General features: G+C 39.3%; 2 protein-coding genes across 4 annotated transcripts in view; both read left to right on the top strand.

The window, feature by feature from the left end:
• The window catches only part of SLC5A3 (solute carrier family 5 member 3), a 31,895-nt gene extending 20,203 nt beyond the window's left edge, over window positions 1-11,692 (top strand). For all 3 annotated transcript variants that reach the window (XM_053564921.1, XM_053564919.1, XM_053564920.1), the window contains exon 2: window positions 118-11,692. In XM_053564921.1, coding sequence (XP_053420896.1) covers window positions 453-2,609 — 2,157 coding nt within the window. In that variant the 5' untranslated portion in view covers window positions 118-452 and the 3' untranslated portion in view covers window positions 2,610-11,692. The remainder of the gene's footprint in view (window positions 1-117) is intronic.
• Window positions 1-18,559, top strand: part of MRPS6 (mitochondrial ribosomal protein S6) — a 68,982-nt gene that overhangs the window by 21,237 nt on the left and 29,186 nt on the right. The gene's annotated exons all lie outside the window — the stretch shown is intronic.

The following is an 18,559-nucleotide window of genomic DNA, read 5'->3' as shown; positions in this document are numbered from 1 at the left end:
AAGAATGTCTTGTTGCGCTGCGTTTGCTAGACTGTTTGCTAGACTGAAAGTTTCCTCATCCCGTGGTGAGACCCTCCTCTAATTCAATCTTTGTCTTTTGTCTTTGCTGCCTTGCAGGGTTGGTACAGTAGGCTTCACTAGACTTAGCTGCAACTCAGAATTTCTCCTCCAGCACCTGAGTAAATGCTGATGGTCTTGTGGAGAGTGGATTAAGAGTACGAGCTAAGTTCTCAATCCCAATTAAGAAGCGGAAAATTTAAACTGTCTCCTTCAAAGTTTATCACAACCACCACCATCAAGACAGCAAAACAAAGGACAAAGACTTTGACCTGCTGTGTTACTCTGTGTAGTCCAGTTCACGTATGGTTTACAGACTTGGCTGGGGTTGCTAAAAAGTAAATAAAAAGTCGGACACTTCTGTCATTGGACGCTTTTATTCACAAGTTACCAGAATGAGGGCTGTACTGGAGACAGCAGACATTGCCATAGTGGCCCTGTATTTTATCCTGGTCATGTGCATTGGTTTTTTTGCCATGTGGAAATCTAATAGAAGCACGGTGAGCGGATACTTCCTGGCGGGGCGCTCTATGACCTGGGTAGCAATTGGTGCCTCTCTGTTTGTGAGCAATATTGGGAGTGAGCACTTCATTGGGCTGGCAGGATCTGGAGCTGCAAGTGGATTTGCAGTGGGCGCATGGGAATTCAATGCCTTACTGCTTTTGCAACTTCTGGGATGGGTTTTCATCCCGATTTACATCCGTTCAGGGGTATACACCATGCCTGAATACTTGTCCAAGCGATTTGGTGGCCATAGGATTCAGGTCTATTTTGCCGCCTTGTCTCTGATTCTCTATATCTTCACCAAGCTCTCAGTGGATCTGTATTCAGGTGCCCTGTTTATCCAGGAGTCTTTGGGTTGGAATCTTTACGTGTCGGTCATCCTGCTCATTGGCATGACTGCTTTGCTGACTGTCACCGGAGGCCTTGTTGCAGTGATCTACACAGACACTCTGCAGGCTCTGCTTATGATCGTTGGGGCACTTACGCTCATGATTATTAGTATGATGGAGATTGGCGGGTTTGAGGAAGTTAAGCGAAGGTACATGTTGGCCTCACCCAATGTCACTTCCATCTTGCTGACATACAACCTTTCCAACACAAATTCCTGTAATGTCTACCCTAAGAAAGAAGCCCTGAAAATGCTGCGGAATCCAACAGATGAAGATGTTCCTTGGCCTGGATTCATTCTTGGGCAGACTCCGGCCTCAGTATGGTACTGGTGTGCTGACCAAGTCATCGTGCAGAGGGTCCTAGCGGCCAAAAACATTGCTCATGCCAAGGGCTCTACTCTTATGGCTGGCTTCTTGAAGCTTCTGCCGATGTTTATCATAGTTGTCCCAGGAATGATTTCCAGGATACTGTTTGCTGATGACATAGCTTGCATCAACCCAGAGCACTGCATGCAAGTGTGTGGAAGCAGAGCTGGGTGCTCCAATATTGCATACCCACGCCTGGTGATGAAGCTGGTTCCTGTGGGTCTTCGGGGCTTAATGATGGCAGTGATGATTGCAGCTCTGATGAGTGACTTGGACTCTATCTTTAACAGTGCCAGTACCATATTCACCCTTGATGTGTACAAACTCATCCGCAAGAGTGCAAGCTCCCGGGAGCTAATGATTGTGGGGAGGATATTTGTGGCTTTTATGGTGGTGATCAGCATAGCTTGGGTGCCAATCATCGTGGAGATGCAAGGTGGCCAGATGTACCTTTACATTCAGGAGGTAGCAGATTACCTGACACCCCCAGTGGCAGCCCTGTTCCTTCTGGCAATTTTCTGGAAGCGTTGCAATGAACAAGGGGCTTTCTATGGTGGAATGGCTGGCTTTGTTCTTGGAGCAGTCCGTTTGATATTGGCCTTTGCCTACCGTGCCCCAGAGTGTGACCAACCTGATAACAGGCCAGGCTTCATCAAAGATATACATTATATGTATGTGGCCACAGCATTGTTTTGGGTCACAGGACTCATTACTGTAATTGTTAGCCTTCTCACGCCACCTCCCACAAAGGAACAGATTCGTACCACTACCTTTTGGTCTAAGAAGAGCCTGGTGGTGAAGGAGAGCTGTTCCCCAAAAGATGAACCATACAAAATGCAAGAGAAGAGTATTCTGAGATGTGGTGAGAACAGTGAGGCCATCAACCATGTCATTCCCAATGGCAAATCTGAAGATAGCATTAAGGGCCTGCAACCTGAAGATGTTAATCTGTTGGTGACCTGCAGAGAAGAGGGTAACCTGGTGGCTTCCTTAGGCCATTCAGAGGCAGAAACACCAGTAGATGCTTACTCCAACGGGCAAGCTGCTCTCATGGGTGAGAAAGAGAGAAAGAAGGAAACAGAGGATGTGGGCCGGTACTGGAAGTTCATTGACTGGTTTTGTGGCTTTAAAAGTAAGAGCCTCAGCAAGAGGAGTCTCAGAGACCTGATGGAGGAGGAGGCCGTTTGTTTACAAATGTTGGAAGAGACTCCACAAGTTAAACTAATACTAAATATTGGACTTTTTGCTGTGTGTTCGCTTGGAATTTTCATGTTTGTTTATTTCTCCTTATGAACTTAAGGATATGGTGAGACACTTAAGAAAATGCTGGTCTTTGGAAAAAAGTTATGTAACTGTTGCATCTCTCAGGCATTGTTTACGCTGTAGGTTTTAGCCAAAATTTACTTAGCAGAAAATCATCTATTTGAAAGACTTTATTTTCTCAGAGATGGATGAAAGTAAAGTACCTTCAACTTAAATGAAGCAAACTTAACAGACTGAATTGTGCAAATGTGGTTTAAAATTTTGCATACCAAAGTAAGGAGAGACCAGTTATTCTCATAGACCACTTAGAGCAGAATATATGTTAAGATATCATGAATTAAGGTATACTGTCTGTACTCCCAAGTCTTGGCAGAGCTTATCCTAAAGTAGGATTTGCTCATTTCTAAGTTTTTTCCTCTTATCTCTGTAATCCCTACTACCATTAACAAAAAAAAAAAAAACCATACCCCTGAATTCTTACACATTGTACAATGAATTATATACTCAAAATCTTAACTAATGTGTTTGTGTGATACTTGTTTCAAGACAAGTTAGTTTGCTGGGTTCATTTTGTTAGCATGAGCCTGTGGATTCTGGTTGCCAAAAGAAAGAATGTTTCCTGTAGGTATTTTTGTACCAACAGTATATAGAATGTTGGGGAAAAAACTTTGTTCCAGGTCTCTTTATTTTTCCTACTTTGAACTTTAAGTGAACCATACTCAAATGGCCACCAAGTTTGTTAAGTGACATTGTGAGTGTACTGTTCAGTGATCACAGAGAGATGATGACGTGATCTTGCTGGTGGTACCCATATTAGTCAATCACATTCTTCATACCGTTTGGGAATTACCAGCCTCTATAGTGTTTGATTAACTTAATGCTAAGCAGGTCATCTCCACTAATTTTCTAGCATTGTTCTTGTTATTTGGTGAAATTAGCCAAAGTAGATCCAGCTGGAAGATATGTCCAGAAACCTAGAGAAAAATTGACATGGCCTTTGTGTGCTAGGTTGCTCTGCTTGATTAGATCATGATTTTGAGGTTGAGTTTTTAGAGGGAAAATTAAATTCTGATGTCATTAAGACCTGCAGTCTGTACACAGCCTGTACATTTTTGAGCAGGAAGATGTTTTAGTACAAATTGGCTATCAGTATCAGAACTCAGTGCACACTTTGCTGTTGGAAGATTGTGAATATAGTCTTTCTGTAGGATGGATAGCATGTTTGAGAGGTGCCAAGAACGACAACTTCCAGGTTACTTGTGTGTCTCTTGGAGAGTACAACAGGACTGTGTAATTACAGGACCCTGTGTTGTGACATGGCTTGGGACCCAGTTGCAGGACGTTTCTCCATTGTGAGGACAGGGTGCAAAAGATGTTAGAGAAAAACTCTGTGGATTGTGTAGTTCTGCGTCCCTGTGTGCTCAGCATTGTCCTTTGTCCTCTGTAAAAGATAAAGAAGCAAATTGTGTATGTATCTACTTTCTTTTTTTTGACTTTTAGTCTCTGATACTTTTTAAATTGCATGATTTTACTAAGCTTGTATTCTTTAGGGAAGATTAATTTTATAGACATTTTGTAGATTTTGAATCAAAACTCAGTCCTGTTGACTTTAAATTTTTTTGTAATCTATAAACTAATTTCATTATGGTGGGCTCTATTGTCCAAAGTTGATTTTAGAAATTAATCAGGTAGCATAAATGTCTTCCCATCTTCAGGAGGCTTTCTGATGGACTGAGTCTATAGATGAGAAATTTACTCATGTGTGAATAGCATGTATTTCTGAAGAGCTTAGAGTGCCTTGTAGAAGTTTTTTCTCAGTTTCATTCTTGAGGTTATAACGTGGGGGCCAAATCGAGACTATCCTTTTCTTGTAAGGAGGTTGAGGCTGTGACATGTACAAGGTTACAAAGTCTGTTTGGGAAGAATAGTAACCAGGTCTCCAAATCTGGACTCATGGTTTGTCCAGAAATGTCCAAACAAATGGTCTGTTCATGTTTTGTCTTATTTTCTCTTTTTTTTTTTTTTTTTTTTTTTTTTTGCAGTTTTTGGCTGGGGCTGGGTTTGAACCCACCACCTCTGGCATATGGGGCTGGCGCCCTACCCCTTTGAGCCACAGGCACTGCCCTTGTCCTATTTTCTTAAAGGAACTATTCTCCCTTTGAGAAAATCTTTCAGTATTTGAGAACACAAAAGGATCTTGATTTTTTTCAAATTGACATTAAATTGTAGGAATTAAAATTTTCTTTGACCCTGAACGCATTGCTGTGTTAATTTAGCTGTGAGAATTGACATACTGGCTGGTGAGCCTTCCTATTTTCTTCTGTATACAGTGCAAATGAATAAGAGGTGTTTATGTGGACCCTCCCTCTTTATTTAACATTGAGTCCTAAAAGTTTGGAGTATTAGGGTCACCCCACTTCTCTGTTGTCTTAGTAAGATACATAAAATCTATCATCTTGGGTCTATTTGTGTGTATATAGCAGTAGGTCAAGTTTAGAGTACTAATGTCTGTAAATATGGAATGACTATTAGCATATTCATTAGGATTGTTTATTATTGCCAGTATAAACATCACTTTATTTAGACTGAAGTCCCTGAAGCTTGTCCTTATTGCTTCCCAGTAATAGATAATGTGCTTGAGTAAGTATGTGAATTGCTGATTGCAACTTCATTTCAGGGGTCAAACTTCAGTCTATATGTCATTAGAATGATTGTTCCTGGAATGATATATGGACTTTCTTAAGCTAGCAGAATGTTCCTACTTTACATTGACTACAAATGATGACATTGCTTTTCATACATTAATGTGTATATATACTAGCTCAAGCTAAGGTTCAGAATTGACCAAGAGTGATATTGACTAAAGTGGTAGCTAAAAGTCAGTGAGGTAAGGACACTGGTCTTCAAAGGTGGAGGAAAATAATTGTCTAATGGAATCCCAGTTCTTAGATTGTTGTTTTCTCAGGCACTTTTAGTCTGAAGATCTGATAAGAAGGGCTTATTACATTGGTATACAGAATGATTATTGGCTCTTTGGGTCACCTCTGATTTCTGAAGGTCATTTGTGAGTGTTCAGTCCTGCTCACCCCAGGAGAGTCAACATTTGAGCCAATCTCTTCTTTTCCCAGCTGTTCTTTCCCTTGGGAGGTTATCTCTTTTGTCTTTAGATTAGAGAAGTGCTGTGTCCTTTGGCCTATTTTCAGTAGATCCCATCTCCCAGGGCTTCCTTTTCAGTTGACTCAAAGGATCCATTGTCTTTTTGCACAGAGAGGCTGGCCAGGGTCATGTAGCCAAGAGCTCTTGGGGATGATACCCAAGAAATTTGCAGGGATCCATCCCTGTTCCCCTTTGAAGATCTGAGTTGGGAGGTTGTTATCCACTTGTCTGTACCCTCTTACCACCTACCCCACCCCTGAGGCTGAGCAAGGGGTTAAAAAGTCTTGTCAGGGCAATTAGCCTTTTAGTTTCTGTTTTTGTAGTTAGGCTTTTTCCCTTCCATCTAGTTACATGTATCTTTCCCTTTCTCCTTGGACATCTTTTAATGTAGTCTAGGGGTTACTCTTGTTCTGCATCACCAAATAAAGCAGCTCTATTAGTTATAGAAAGTTAGGTCCTTCAGTGTTCCCACTTGGTGATGTTAGGCGTATTCATTCCCTTATTCTCTGCTCTACTTTCTCATTTTCATTTGAGGTATGATGACTAGACAGGAACCACATGGGTGGTGACACCACCAATTTCTAGGTTTGAGTTGAGAGAAGATGTGTACAAGCCCATTTATTTCTCTTTAAGTGACTGCAGTGACTTCGCAGGGCAAAAATTTTCCCAGGAAATCAGAAAAACTAAGTGAGACATTGATATGAACCCAGATGATACAGACATTAGCAAGTTGTTAAAAGACAAGGTTAGCTTAAAATCCACAGGTGTGGAATTGTAATTGGATTCTAGAACTTGAAGTATCACAGCTCTCAGCTAGTTAAGTAAAAACCTGCTCTGGTTTGACATTAAGTTTTGTAAAGTATAAATCCATTAACACCCTAGAGGTTAGAAATGACTGATTTTTGAGAGGGATAATTTAGTAGAAAAATGTGATATTAAATTCTCATTAACCAGGTAGTCCTTTCAGTGTTGATAATCAGGCTGAGCAGACTTTATAGATATGTTTCTGTTTGTGTATCACTGACCACTCAGAGAGACTGGGCTTTTTCATGTCTTCCTTCATGTTGCTGCTTTAGTTCTTCACCTGTTTCTTTTGGCACTTAGCAGAGTCCTGTTTTGATTTTTGGTCAACTTGGTGCACTTTCAGGCATTTTGTCATGGTGTGCGAAAGTGCTGTTTTGCCCCTGTAGTGAAGACTTAGATCTAAATAATGATTCATTAAATATAGTTGTGTTTAAATATACTAAAATTCTTCTAGCTTAACCTGTTAATTCTTGAGGATGATTTTCTCACACTTTGTTGATTAATAATGGAAGCACTAATTGTTCATCAGTATTTAATTTTCAAAACACCTTTTTCAGAAGTTATGGAGAGAGCAACAGTGAAAATTCATTCTAGTCCCTTTGGAATGATGGTGTCAGACATAGCAGAGAGGCAGTTTGGAGTTTGGTTTGAAGCCAAAAAGACTTGTTCCTATAGTAATTAAAGGTAAAAATTTGGAACTAGTTGGCATATAGAGAAACTCTTCGTACTAGTAGTAGGTATGAAGCTGGATTGCATAAGTAGTAATCTTGATTACTAGACTTGGTTGACTTAACTCAGGGCTCAAATTCCTTTTCCTCCATTTAAAGTCACTTCTGAATTTGGAATGTTTTCATCAGACTCTCCTCTGTTGGATACTATGTTAAGCCATTTTGGCTTCTAGAAGAGAATGTAACTGAAATTCAAAGTAATTAGTAGGCTTTGTCCATGCTTGAGTCCCACACCATTACTCACTTCGTCATAGAAATACATATTTTTTAAACTCCTGTCTCTTCCCAGTGCTGGAAATAAGGCTTTAAACTACTGATTCACTTTTAAAGGAATATTGCGAGAATTGATGAAATTTGTGTTTCTGTTTTCATCTCAACTCCTTTATAAAAGGTGGGATTTAGTTTTTTATTTTGGGGTAAGTACTGATAACCAACAACTGTAACGATTTGGCATATATATATATACACACACACACACACACACACACACACACACATATATATATATAGTCTTTTTACTCAGAAATAAGGTTTGCTGTATCTGCACCGTTACTACTCTCATGCACTTTACTTTTTGGGGAGGTACTTTGTATACCAAGGCTGATCACTTAAACCAGGAGTGTCCAGCCTGCCACCATGCTGATTTTGTGAGGACTTTTGCTAATCTGTGGTGTCAGATATCATGAAAAATATGCATGGACTTTTTTTTTTTTTTTTTTTAGCTAATCAGCTTTTGTTAGTGTTTGTGTATTTAATGTGTGGCCCTAAGACAAGTCTTATGCTTTCAATGTGTAGCAGAGTGGGAAAAAAAAGGTTAGACACTCTTGACTTAAACCAGTAACTTGATGTTAACCATTCTTAAATTTGGTCACCTGGATTCACAGCAGGATTGAAAAGAGGGATGCTAGAATAAAGTAAACAACTACCGAACAAATCAAGACAAAACATAGGGTCTCAGATTCTTAGTTATAAGAGCAGAGGTTTTGCTTTGTGCCATAATTATTGCTTGTGATAAGGAAGCCCTGTCATCTCTCTTGAAGCTGGCTTATGGTCAGTGAATTCCGCAATAAGGGAAATACATATTACAGTGCTTTTTTAACAATAGCACTGGTTGACAGTAGAGATCCGCAACCTAATTTATCTTGGTAAATTTACTCCGTTCTCTAGTGCTGCTAGATAAAGGAGTGTTAGAATGTTTACTTTTTTATTGCTTTTGGTCAAAACTGGCCTACATAATTTTTTAAAGTTATCAGTGTAGTTTACCCTTCTGTAAGTGGAATGCTTGTTTATCTCAGTTTTTTTATGTAATAATTGGAAAGTGAAACTAGGCTTTATTACTATTATTGAAATCCCAGATGGACAAAGGCCAATATATATATGGTATTCCATACTAAAAACCAGCTTAGGAAATTATATTTATATTTGAATTAGTGCCTTCTGGTTACCAGTATTGACTCTGCTAGTTTGCACCTTTCCCTTTCTTATTTGTGATTATTTGTTCTCTTAATTTTTGTTATAACTAGCAAAGGAAGTTAAATCATATTTACATCCTTTACATGCAGCCTTTATTTAGGTAGCTCTATATTCGTGTTGCAGCCTAAATGTTATTTATTTGTCTTTGTTTTTGTATATCCATAATAAAAATTTTACTTATATTCTGTGAAGTATTTTAATTTTTGTTTTTCCATGGTAGGCTTGATAGGTTATTCCATGACAGAGAAAAAGCTTAAGTCCATAGAAAGCACAAAATTGTGTTCACACATGCATGTATCCACACTCAAAAGCACAAAACTGATAGTATTCTCAGTATCCCACAAGTGCCAGCCGTAAAACCCAGCAGGTGTTTGTCTCAGAGTTGTTATGAAGATGGTGTTGAAAGCCCGAGACAGTATGGTATCTAAGTTTTGGGTCCTAAATGTTTAGAGTAATAGTTTGATGGAGGGAGAGAATACAAATGTCAATGCTGCAATTCTGTTTTGGGGTTACTAGCTAAAATGGGGTCTGTGGGCCTCTTCCCACAATTCGTATCTAAAGAAACAGTGATAGATGCCACAGGTTTTGGTAAGTGGAACAGGTGACACGTTTGCTTGAAGCTGTAGTCAGTAGAGTTGGTGAGTAGAACAGGTGACATGTTTGCTTGAAGCTGTAGTCAGTGGAGGTTTTTTTTTTTTTAAATCTTTGGGAAATGTTCTCCTCTCATCCCCCTAACAAGGAGAAATTCACACTTTAATAGGGCAAAAACTACTTGTCTTTAATTTCTGTGTAGGTTTCTGTGAGAAATGGAGGTACCTTTTTTGTCCCCATATGCTTGGCTGCTTTATTTTAATAGAAGACTTGATCCAAGTGTTCTGAGCATTAAACTAATTCTGAAACAGATTTGCCAAATGAACTATTTTGCTTTTCACAGTGGCACTAGGATCCTAAAGGATTCTTTTACTTGTCCCTTTTCAAGCCTCGATGAAATGAGGTCTATGAATGTGCGGGCAGAAGAGGAGAACGTTTTCCTTCCACTTGGCCTTGCACTTAACTCGACCCCTCACCTCCTCTGAGGAGTCCATGATACCAACTATGAATAAAGATCTTTGTCATGAATTTTGCCCATGTCAGAAGATACAAATAACAGTAGAAGTGGCTTCTTTTGTTCTTACTGTTTTCTATTTTGTATATTTATCTTTTTAGGGAAATACTTGGTCCACTCATAAAAATCTAGAACTAAGATTATAGCCGGTATAGACTAACGTGTTATGTTTTAGAAGAGTTAACATTTTGTTAACATTTTGTGCTGTCCCTCCAGCACAAAGCTAGCCAGGTGTGTATGTACATTATTCGAGAATGCGAAACCCAGGCTTGGGGGAATGAGGGGAAGAGGAATACCAGAAACGCATGCAGGAAAAAAGTTTGAGGAGCATCCTTGGCTTGGCAGTATGTGATAGTGCAAAGCAGTTATAAGTTGTTAATCCCGTGTATTAAGTATTGTCTGCCTTTAAATGTTTTAAAATTTAAAATAGTTTGTAAGAACTTTTAAGAAAGAATGCTTTCGTCAGGCATTTGGCAAAAACATCTTTCAGTTATAATTCCATGGGAAACGCTTTAATTAGTTTAGGTAAAAAGTAGTCCTATCGGTGTAAATATGTATAATTAGAATTTTCTAATTTCACTGTGAGATCTCTAACTCTTGAGTGGCAAACAGATCAAGTCTTTTGCTCATGGACTTTTCTGTGGGGTTGTTAAAATGCAAAAGCTTTATTTTTTTTAATAATGACATATTACATTAGTGTCAGATAATGATATGGAGTCTGTTCCCTGCTTTCCCCTCTATGTTGCTTCGGTTTATAGATTGCCAGCAGAGTTCAGACATAGAGCAGGGATTTACCCATTCTTTGCATGGACATCCCATTTTCTGTTGTCCAGATCTGTGTTGGCAATCACATATGAACTGTGTTATGCTTCTCAGTCCTTTTTTTCTTTTTTGATAAATGGATATCAAAAATAGTTGCTGTGCAAAAGTTAGTAGTCTTCTTCAAGAAGAAAACCAATTCCTTTTCTATAATAATATCCTGTGAAATTGCTTCATTCATCCATTTTTAAGCCAAATGTCAGCAGAATACTGCTGCTTTTATCTAGTAATTTTGATATGTAAGTATTAATGCATTTTTAAAAGATGTCTACATAGAAAAATGTTTTTCCCAGTGTCTTGCCTGTTATGCTTTGTTCACGTTTTCTGTAAGAGGCCAGTCAGAGCACTGGGTGTGTGTGTTGTGTACATGAATCATTGTAGTCTGTTAGGCATCGTAGACCAAATGTGATTATAAATGAAGTTGATAAACATTGATTTTGTTATTGGTGAGTTTTTGAATTGTAAACTGATTTTCAATTTACCCTTCATTGTCCACAGCTTTTTAATTTTCAGATTTAACTAATCGGATCCATCTCATTGTACAATGTTTTAGATGTTAGCAGAAAGTAGAATTTGTTACAAATAACCAGATTACGTCAATATTAAAAGGAATACGATTGAAATTGTAGATTTAAGATTGTTAATCATTCATGACAATTCTAACTTGACTGTCCTAACCTTTTGTGTACAATTTGATTTTTTAAATTGTAGACATGTATGATCTTGGTTTAATGTGTTTTTAAAAAGTGTTAACTGTTTAAAACAAATGAAAAAATGAAGCATATCTGCTATAAAGAGCTGTCAGTTTTCGTTACTGACTCTGTAAAATACACTGTTTTTTGTGTACTGTGTGTTATTTTGCCAGCTGCTGCATTAGCCTTCAAAAGTATTTGGAAACTTCAAATGAACTGCGTTTCTTGCAAAGTATATTCCTTTCTGTGGTATTTTGTCCTGTAACTGAAGTATAGTAATTATTTTATGGAAATGTTAGCAATTCTGTACCAACTTTGAATAAAATGAAAACTTTATATTTCTGTGATTGAGTATTTTCAGTATGAATACATGTCTACACCCCCCAATTTATGGTATCCTGAGACTTGGAGAGGTTGTACCTCCATTTCTTTCTCTGTTGACTCATGAACAGTGTCCAGAGCATTTACCTTGTTGACTGTATGTATGACACTGAGTAAATTAAAATAGTCTTGGTTTTTTTAACTTAAAATTTTGAAATACTTTCAAATTACAGGAAAATTGTAAGGATAGAATGAAGAATCATTCAGATTGTAGAATATAATTAACCTATTGTGACATTCGCTTTGTCCTCTTGAATCATACACGTTTTTTTCCTGAACCATTTGCAGACATCAGTCTTCTTTACCCTCTAAGTTTTTTGGGGTATAAAAAAACCTATAGCTTATAAGGACAGTCACTTATAATTACCAAACTCTGGAAAGTGATTTCTAATCCAAAGATACTCAGATGGTGGCTGGTTCCAGTAATTTGTTTTTTAACTTTCCAAAGCCCTTTACGTCTCATCTCCTTTAATCTGGAACAGTTCTTTGGCTGTCTTTGTTTTTTTACCATATTAACTTTTTTTTTAAAGTAACACAGGACAGTCATTTTGTGTATGTCCTTCCCCAGTTGGGTTTACCTGTTAACTGATGATGAGGTTCTGCATTTTTGGTAGGAATATAACAGTTGTGAGTGATGGTAGTGTTCTCAGCCCTTCACATAGGGAGGTAAGTGAGGTGTTTTCTTATTGTTGGCATTAATTTTGATACTTGGTCAAGGTAGTGCCCACCAGGTTTCTTCCCTGTCAAGTTACTGTATTTCCTTTTAGTACTAAGTAATTGTGGGAGATAGAGACTATATAAATAACCTGTTTTTTAGCAAACTTAATCCCTAGTTTTAGCATCTGTAGTAATTCTTGCTTCAGTTACTATGATAGCTAATTTTCTAAAGTCTTTTGGGAACAGTATACTGAACTCAGCTTCCCCGTTTCTCATTTACTTGTAAGAACTCATGGCTTATTCTATCCAGTAGATTATAATCCATTACTGTCATTATTTTGCTCAAATGTTCGCAGATTTACCTGGTGGGACCCCTTTCAGGATAGTTCTTTGTCCTTTGTGACATGTTCCTGGAGACAACTGTAACACACTGCTAAGTATGTGCCCGTTTTTGGGCAGATATTTTCCAGCACAAAAAGGTGTTCCAAGCTCAGCTTTCCTTTCCTTTCCTTTTTTTTGTCCCAGTCTGGGGATTGGTTTGCATTAGTAGGGAGTGCTCTGGGTGTGCTTATTCCTACAGTCCTGACTTCCAGGCCCTGTCAGTGTACAGAGCTAGAAAATTCACGTACAGTCATGCACTGCGTAATGCTGTGAAGGTCAGTGATGGATGCCTATGTGACAGTGTACCCTTGAGATAATGGAGCTGTAAAATTTCTCTTGCCTAGTGACATGGTAGGATTGTAGCACAGCACTTGAGTTTGCAGTGATGCTAGTATAGGTAGACCTGTGCTGTCTTACAAAATGCATGGTAATGTCCTACCTACACTTTCATGGTCACTCACTGACTCACCTAGAGGAGTTTCCAGTCCTGCAGGCTCAAGTTTGGTAAGTGTCCTGTACAGGTATAGCATTTTTCATTTTTTATACTGTATTTTTACTGTCCCTTTTCTATATTTACATACACCTAGATATACAAATACTTAGCAGTGTGTTACAGTTGTCTACAGGACAGTGACATCCGTGTGGTTTGTAGCCCAGGAGCTATAGGCAATACTATGGGGCCTAGGTGTGTGGTAGGCTGCACCATCTAGGTTTGTGTAAGCCTCCATTAATAATCACTTAGCAACAGAATCATGTAGATGGCGCACCTAGATGTCATGTCTCCCATCATTAAATAAAGCATGTGCTGTCTGCAGATACCTCCAGTTTTAAGCCAGCACTGGAGGCTTCCTCTTAGCCTTTACCCCATTCTGTGTTCTTGTCACCCGTCTCCAACCATGAGAACTTTGCTAATAATATTGACACAACTTGTTTTTTCCTTATCTTACTGTCTCATAATTAAAATTTTTACATGTCAAAAATATTTTATCTCATCTGTTTGAAAATTTGACTGAATGGGGACTTGTAGACTGGAAAGCACTTTTCATCAGAAATTAGGAAGCACAGAGCATATTTTTCTGGCTTCTAGTCATTGTGTTCTGACATTTCACAGGTATGTCCCTTTTTCCTTCACTATAGTTGGCATTTGTGAATCTTCTCTGTTTTGTCCCATTGGGGACATCTTATCTCTTGGACTTTCTGGACTGGTACACTTAGTTTTATAAATCTTCTCTTTTTTTCATCTCTTTTTGTTCTAGGGAAGTTTCTAAACTTGATCTTCTAACCCTTTTGTTGAGAGAATTTTTCGGAAATTCCTATCAGGTTTTTAATTTTAAGAGCTCTTTTGTTCCCTAATTTTTTAAATAGCTTCTCGTTCCTGTTTTGCTGTGTCTTCTGTCTTTGAAGATACTGTAGTTGTCTTCCTTGGCATTATTTGTTGCAAGGTAGTTTTTTTTTTTTTCCTCACGTTGGTTTTCATTTTAAAGGCTTTTTTCTCTGATGTGTGCTCATCCATGGTTGTCTATTTATATGTAATGGGTGAATGAAAACTGAGCTGAGTGTGTGGGTGGAGAGGCCATCATGGCTGAGTCTGCACAGCCTGGCTGTTCGGTGGGTACGTCCTGTGGGATCTATAATAGGTTACGTTCCCCGAAAAGTCTTGGGTTTAACTGAAAGGTAAAAGGTCTGTGCCATCATTCTGACAGACAAATAAGGAAAGAGTGCAGGGTTCCCAGCATGTAGTCTGTATTTTTTCTTAATCCCTTTTTGGTATAATACTCCCACTTCACAGCTGTGGGTGTGTCCTTCAGTCCAGAGACTTCTGTTTTTTCTACTCCAGAGAACAGCCTACAAATACACATCTAGAGACCCAAACTTTGGACTACATGGGTTTATCTTAATACTACTTTACCCCTTTTTTTCAGAGGTACCCATGTTGATTTGATCAATTCTTTATTTTCCCATTTTTGCTTTTCTCTATCTACTTCTTTTCTCCCAAAATTGTATTGCTACTGTTCCTTCTTTTTCTTTTTTTTTTTGTTCCTTCTTTTTTTAATCTCTCTCATTCTAGCAGGGTTGTACCTGAAAAGATCTAGTACAGTATGTACATTTATCAAAACATTATATTGTACATCTCGAATACATGAAATTTTTGTCCGTTACACTTCAGTAAAGCTGAAAAACAAAAGTCCTTTTACAGTAGTTCTGGTAGGTTTTCAGGAGGGAGCATGATTAGATGCTGGTGTTGCATCCTCCATCTTGCCTGGAAGTCCTGGTGTCCATTCTTCACTTAGCCTTGAAGGTTGAAATGTCAGAGCCTTCCTGAAAGGGTATATTGACTAGCAGAAACACAGAGCCCTGAAGAAGGTTCACATTTGGAAGGGGCTGTATAGTTGTTTTGTACAATGCATGAATCTCACTCATCAAAGCAGATAGGGTTCTGCTCTGTCATCTTGGCTAGAGTGCAGTGGCCTTGTCATCGCTCCCAGTAGCCTCAACTCCTGGGCTGAAGTGATCCTCCTGCCTCAGCTGATAATTATTTTATTTTTTTGTAGAAATTGGGTCTCACTGTGTTGCTCAGGCTGGTCATGAACTCCTAGGCCCCTGCAATCCTGCTGAAGTGCTAGGAATACAGGCAGGAGCCACTGTGCTTGGCCCATCATACCTTTTTTTTTTTTTTTTTTTGAGGCAGAGTCTCAGTCTCGTCCAAGCTAAAGTGCCATAGTGTCCTTAGCCCATCTCATAGCAGCCTCAACTCCTGGGTTCAAGTGAGCCTCCTACTTTGGCCTTCTGAGTACCTGGGACTACTATAGTAGCTGGGACTTTGAGGCTGCCATACACCTGGCTAATTTTTTCTATTTTTAGTGGAGATGGGGTCTCACTTATTCTGAGCTCAAGAGCTCCACCTGCCTTGGCTTCCTAGAGTGCTAGGATTACAGATGAAGAGTCACTTTGCCCAGCCCATTGAAGCATTTTTATTGTGACATTTATTTAACATATTCAGTCCATCAAACAACGCAGATGTCCGGCATAGAGGGTGCCTTAGGTTCTGCACATGCACTCGGGAACACTGAATTAGTGAGTACTGGGCCATTGCTCCTGGTGCAAATATAGAGTTGATTTCTTTGAGTCACGTCATGTTTGTCAACTAATCAATATGTTACTCCCCGCCCCCTTGCATATTCTGTTTAAAGACAATCATATTTGCTATATATTATTAATCCAACAGCACAAAAACCTGTGCCTGAATGAAGCTTATCACATGTTTTCTCCACAAGGCATGTTACAACCTTACGGCTTAGGGATGCAGCACTGTGGGGAGCCATTTTAAACAGTAAAGTCACTACCAAAAAGCAAACAAACGTGAGAAATGGGGTACTAAGGAGACTGCAAAAAGGACACTTGATTGAGGTATGAGAGTTGAAACAAAAAAGGCAGAATGTCGCCTTGTTCAACCTAAAGTAGGCATGCATGTAGTAGATAGCTTGTATTTTCCACCACTCTGTATGTGTATGTGTCTGCAATGACCGCCTGCGAGCTGCGAGTGTGGATTTTTCAGAAAGTTATCATTTTAAGGGGTTTTCTTATTGACCCCAAGTCTGTCTCTGTCTTTTACTCCCAAGTTCTGCCTGTGAAGTGTTTTTTCTTTATTTGAAAATAGATACTGTAGATGAATGCTCTCAAGTCTCAGAATCAGGCTGAACCTTAAAACGTGAATTTCAGATACTTTACCATCTTGTTTTTTTGTTTTTTGCTGGATAACTTTGAGACAGTTGAGGTCCCTTTTCATGTACGGCCTCCAGGTTGAATTCAGTCTTCCTACTGGATTTGTTGTAACATTCCCTATACACACTAGGGATTGAGCATGCACCCCATTTTTCATTTCGTCCCAAGAATTTTTAGAAGTTAGAGGCACTGTCAAGGGTTTCTGTTTTACCTCTTTTCCCATTTCTGTCTTTCATCTTGTTTGTCCCTGGTTCCTTTAGTTTGCATCTCTATTTTTGACTTAGAAGGTTGTACGTTAGCTTAATTGGGCATCTCTGCCTTTCAAGAAAAAAAATGTTGCTGTTTTCCTCTTTGCTTACTCTCACTTTTTTCTTAATTTTTATGACTCAGTTTAATTCTTCCTTTCTAGTTGGAGTAAGCATCTCTCAACTCCCTATTTATCCTTTGACTTACATGTTCATCAGATGTTTACTGAACATGTGCTACATACCAGGTTCTCTGCATCTCCAGCATCTAGTAAAGACGAGTTATGAGGCAACCTTGAAGAGGTTTAGTTCAGGGAAGGGGATGGCTCCTAAATAATTATACACTTACACGATATATGTGGAATGAGAGAGAGATATATGGGATTTCTACACTTGAAGAAAATAACTGTCTTTTTTTCTTTTTTTGACAAAAGGCAGTTTTATGGAGATATAATTCACATACATAGGTCATTACAAAAGTTTTGAGATACGGAGGAGGCGGAGCAAGATGGTGGCCGAGTAACAGCTTCCTTGCATCTGGGCACCGTGAGTCTGGGGAGATAGGACTCCAGGCATCTCTGGCTGGTGGGATCTGCCTATCATCACCCCTGTGAGGATACAGGGAGTCAGCGAGAGACTTCTGGACCCCAAGAGGAGGACTAAAACAGTGGAAAAACGGCAAGTGGTCGCGTGTGTTCAATCCGTCCAAACCCGCCCGCAACTGTAAGTTCAGTAGCAGTGAGACTGCAAACCAGAAAGGCCTTACCTATGAACTGTTTTGGTGTCTTTGGACTTGGCACTCAGTTGAACTGCCTTGGGAAGAGCCTGAGCGGGAGTGCGGAGAACTTTGGCCGTTGTCTAGGGCCCCAGTCTGAGCCGCTGAGCCGGACAGAGCTAATAGTGTTTGGCTGTGGGTCACAGGGAGCCATTGTGAGCGATCTGCCCTGGCAAGCTCCACCCTCAGGGTCACAGAGCTAGAATCAGGTAGGAGCTGGTAACCCAGCGACCAAGTAGCCTAAGGGTGGGGTCTGAGCCACCTTGCAGCCCTAACCCTCAGGGGCAGAGTGAGACCAGTTTTGGCACACTGGGTAAGTGGATAGCCACTTCAGCAGTGATTCCAGCGACAAGCACTTTCCTGGGAAAGCTTCTGCTCAGCAAGTTTACAAGTTCAAAGTGCCTTTTCAGTGGGCTGAAGAGAGATTTAGGGTGTCTACCTGCTGGGGTTTGAGAAATCAGCAGCCTCCAGTCATATCAGAACTGTGATTAACATCTCATACCCAAGAAGACCACGTGTTGCCCAGACAATATTCAATAACATACACATACTGCTTTGTTTTTGGTTGTGTTTTTTTTTTTTTTTTTTTTTTGGTTTGATTGTTTTTTTTGTTTATTTTGATGTTGTTGATGTTGTTTTTTAATTTCAAACTTTTCCATACAAATCCTTTTTCTCAATTTTTCTAGTTTAATTGTAATTTCCCATTGCTGCCTTTTTCAATAACTAGAACTTCATTTTTGCTAGTGTTTCTACCGCTATTATTTGGTTTTTCACCCAATTTTATCCCGTAAAGTTTTCTGTTTGCTTGTTTTGGTTTGATTTATAGCATTTTTGTCTTTCCTCTCTACTTGGTGGAGGTGGGGTACTGTGTCTGATCAGGTTAGCAAAGAGCTGCTGACCTCAAGGGAACCACCCAACTGGGCACCCCCAGAAGGTGGGTTTTTTTTAAGGTTGTGTCAAAGTACCCTACTGTACACCTACATTGCTCTGTCTCCCTCTTTCTGTGCCTCTCTTCTGTCAGTATTCCTTTCACCCACCCCC

This window comes from Nycticebus coucang, chromosome 16, assembly GCF_027406575.1.
Source record: "Nycticebus coucang isolate mNycCou1 chromosome 16, mNycCou1.pri, whole genome shotgun sequence".
NCBI lineage: Eukaryota > Metazoa > Chordata > Mammalia > Primates > Lorisidae > Nycticebus > Nycticebus coucang.
Note: the sequence above shows the minus strand (reverse complement) of the source record. Positions and strands in the feature narration are given on the sequence as shown.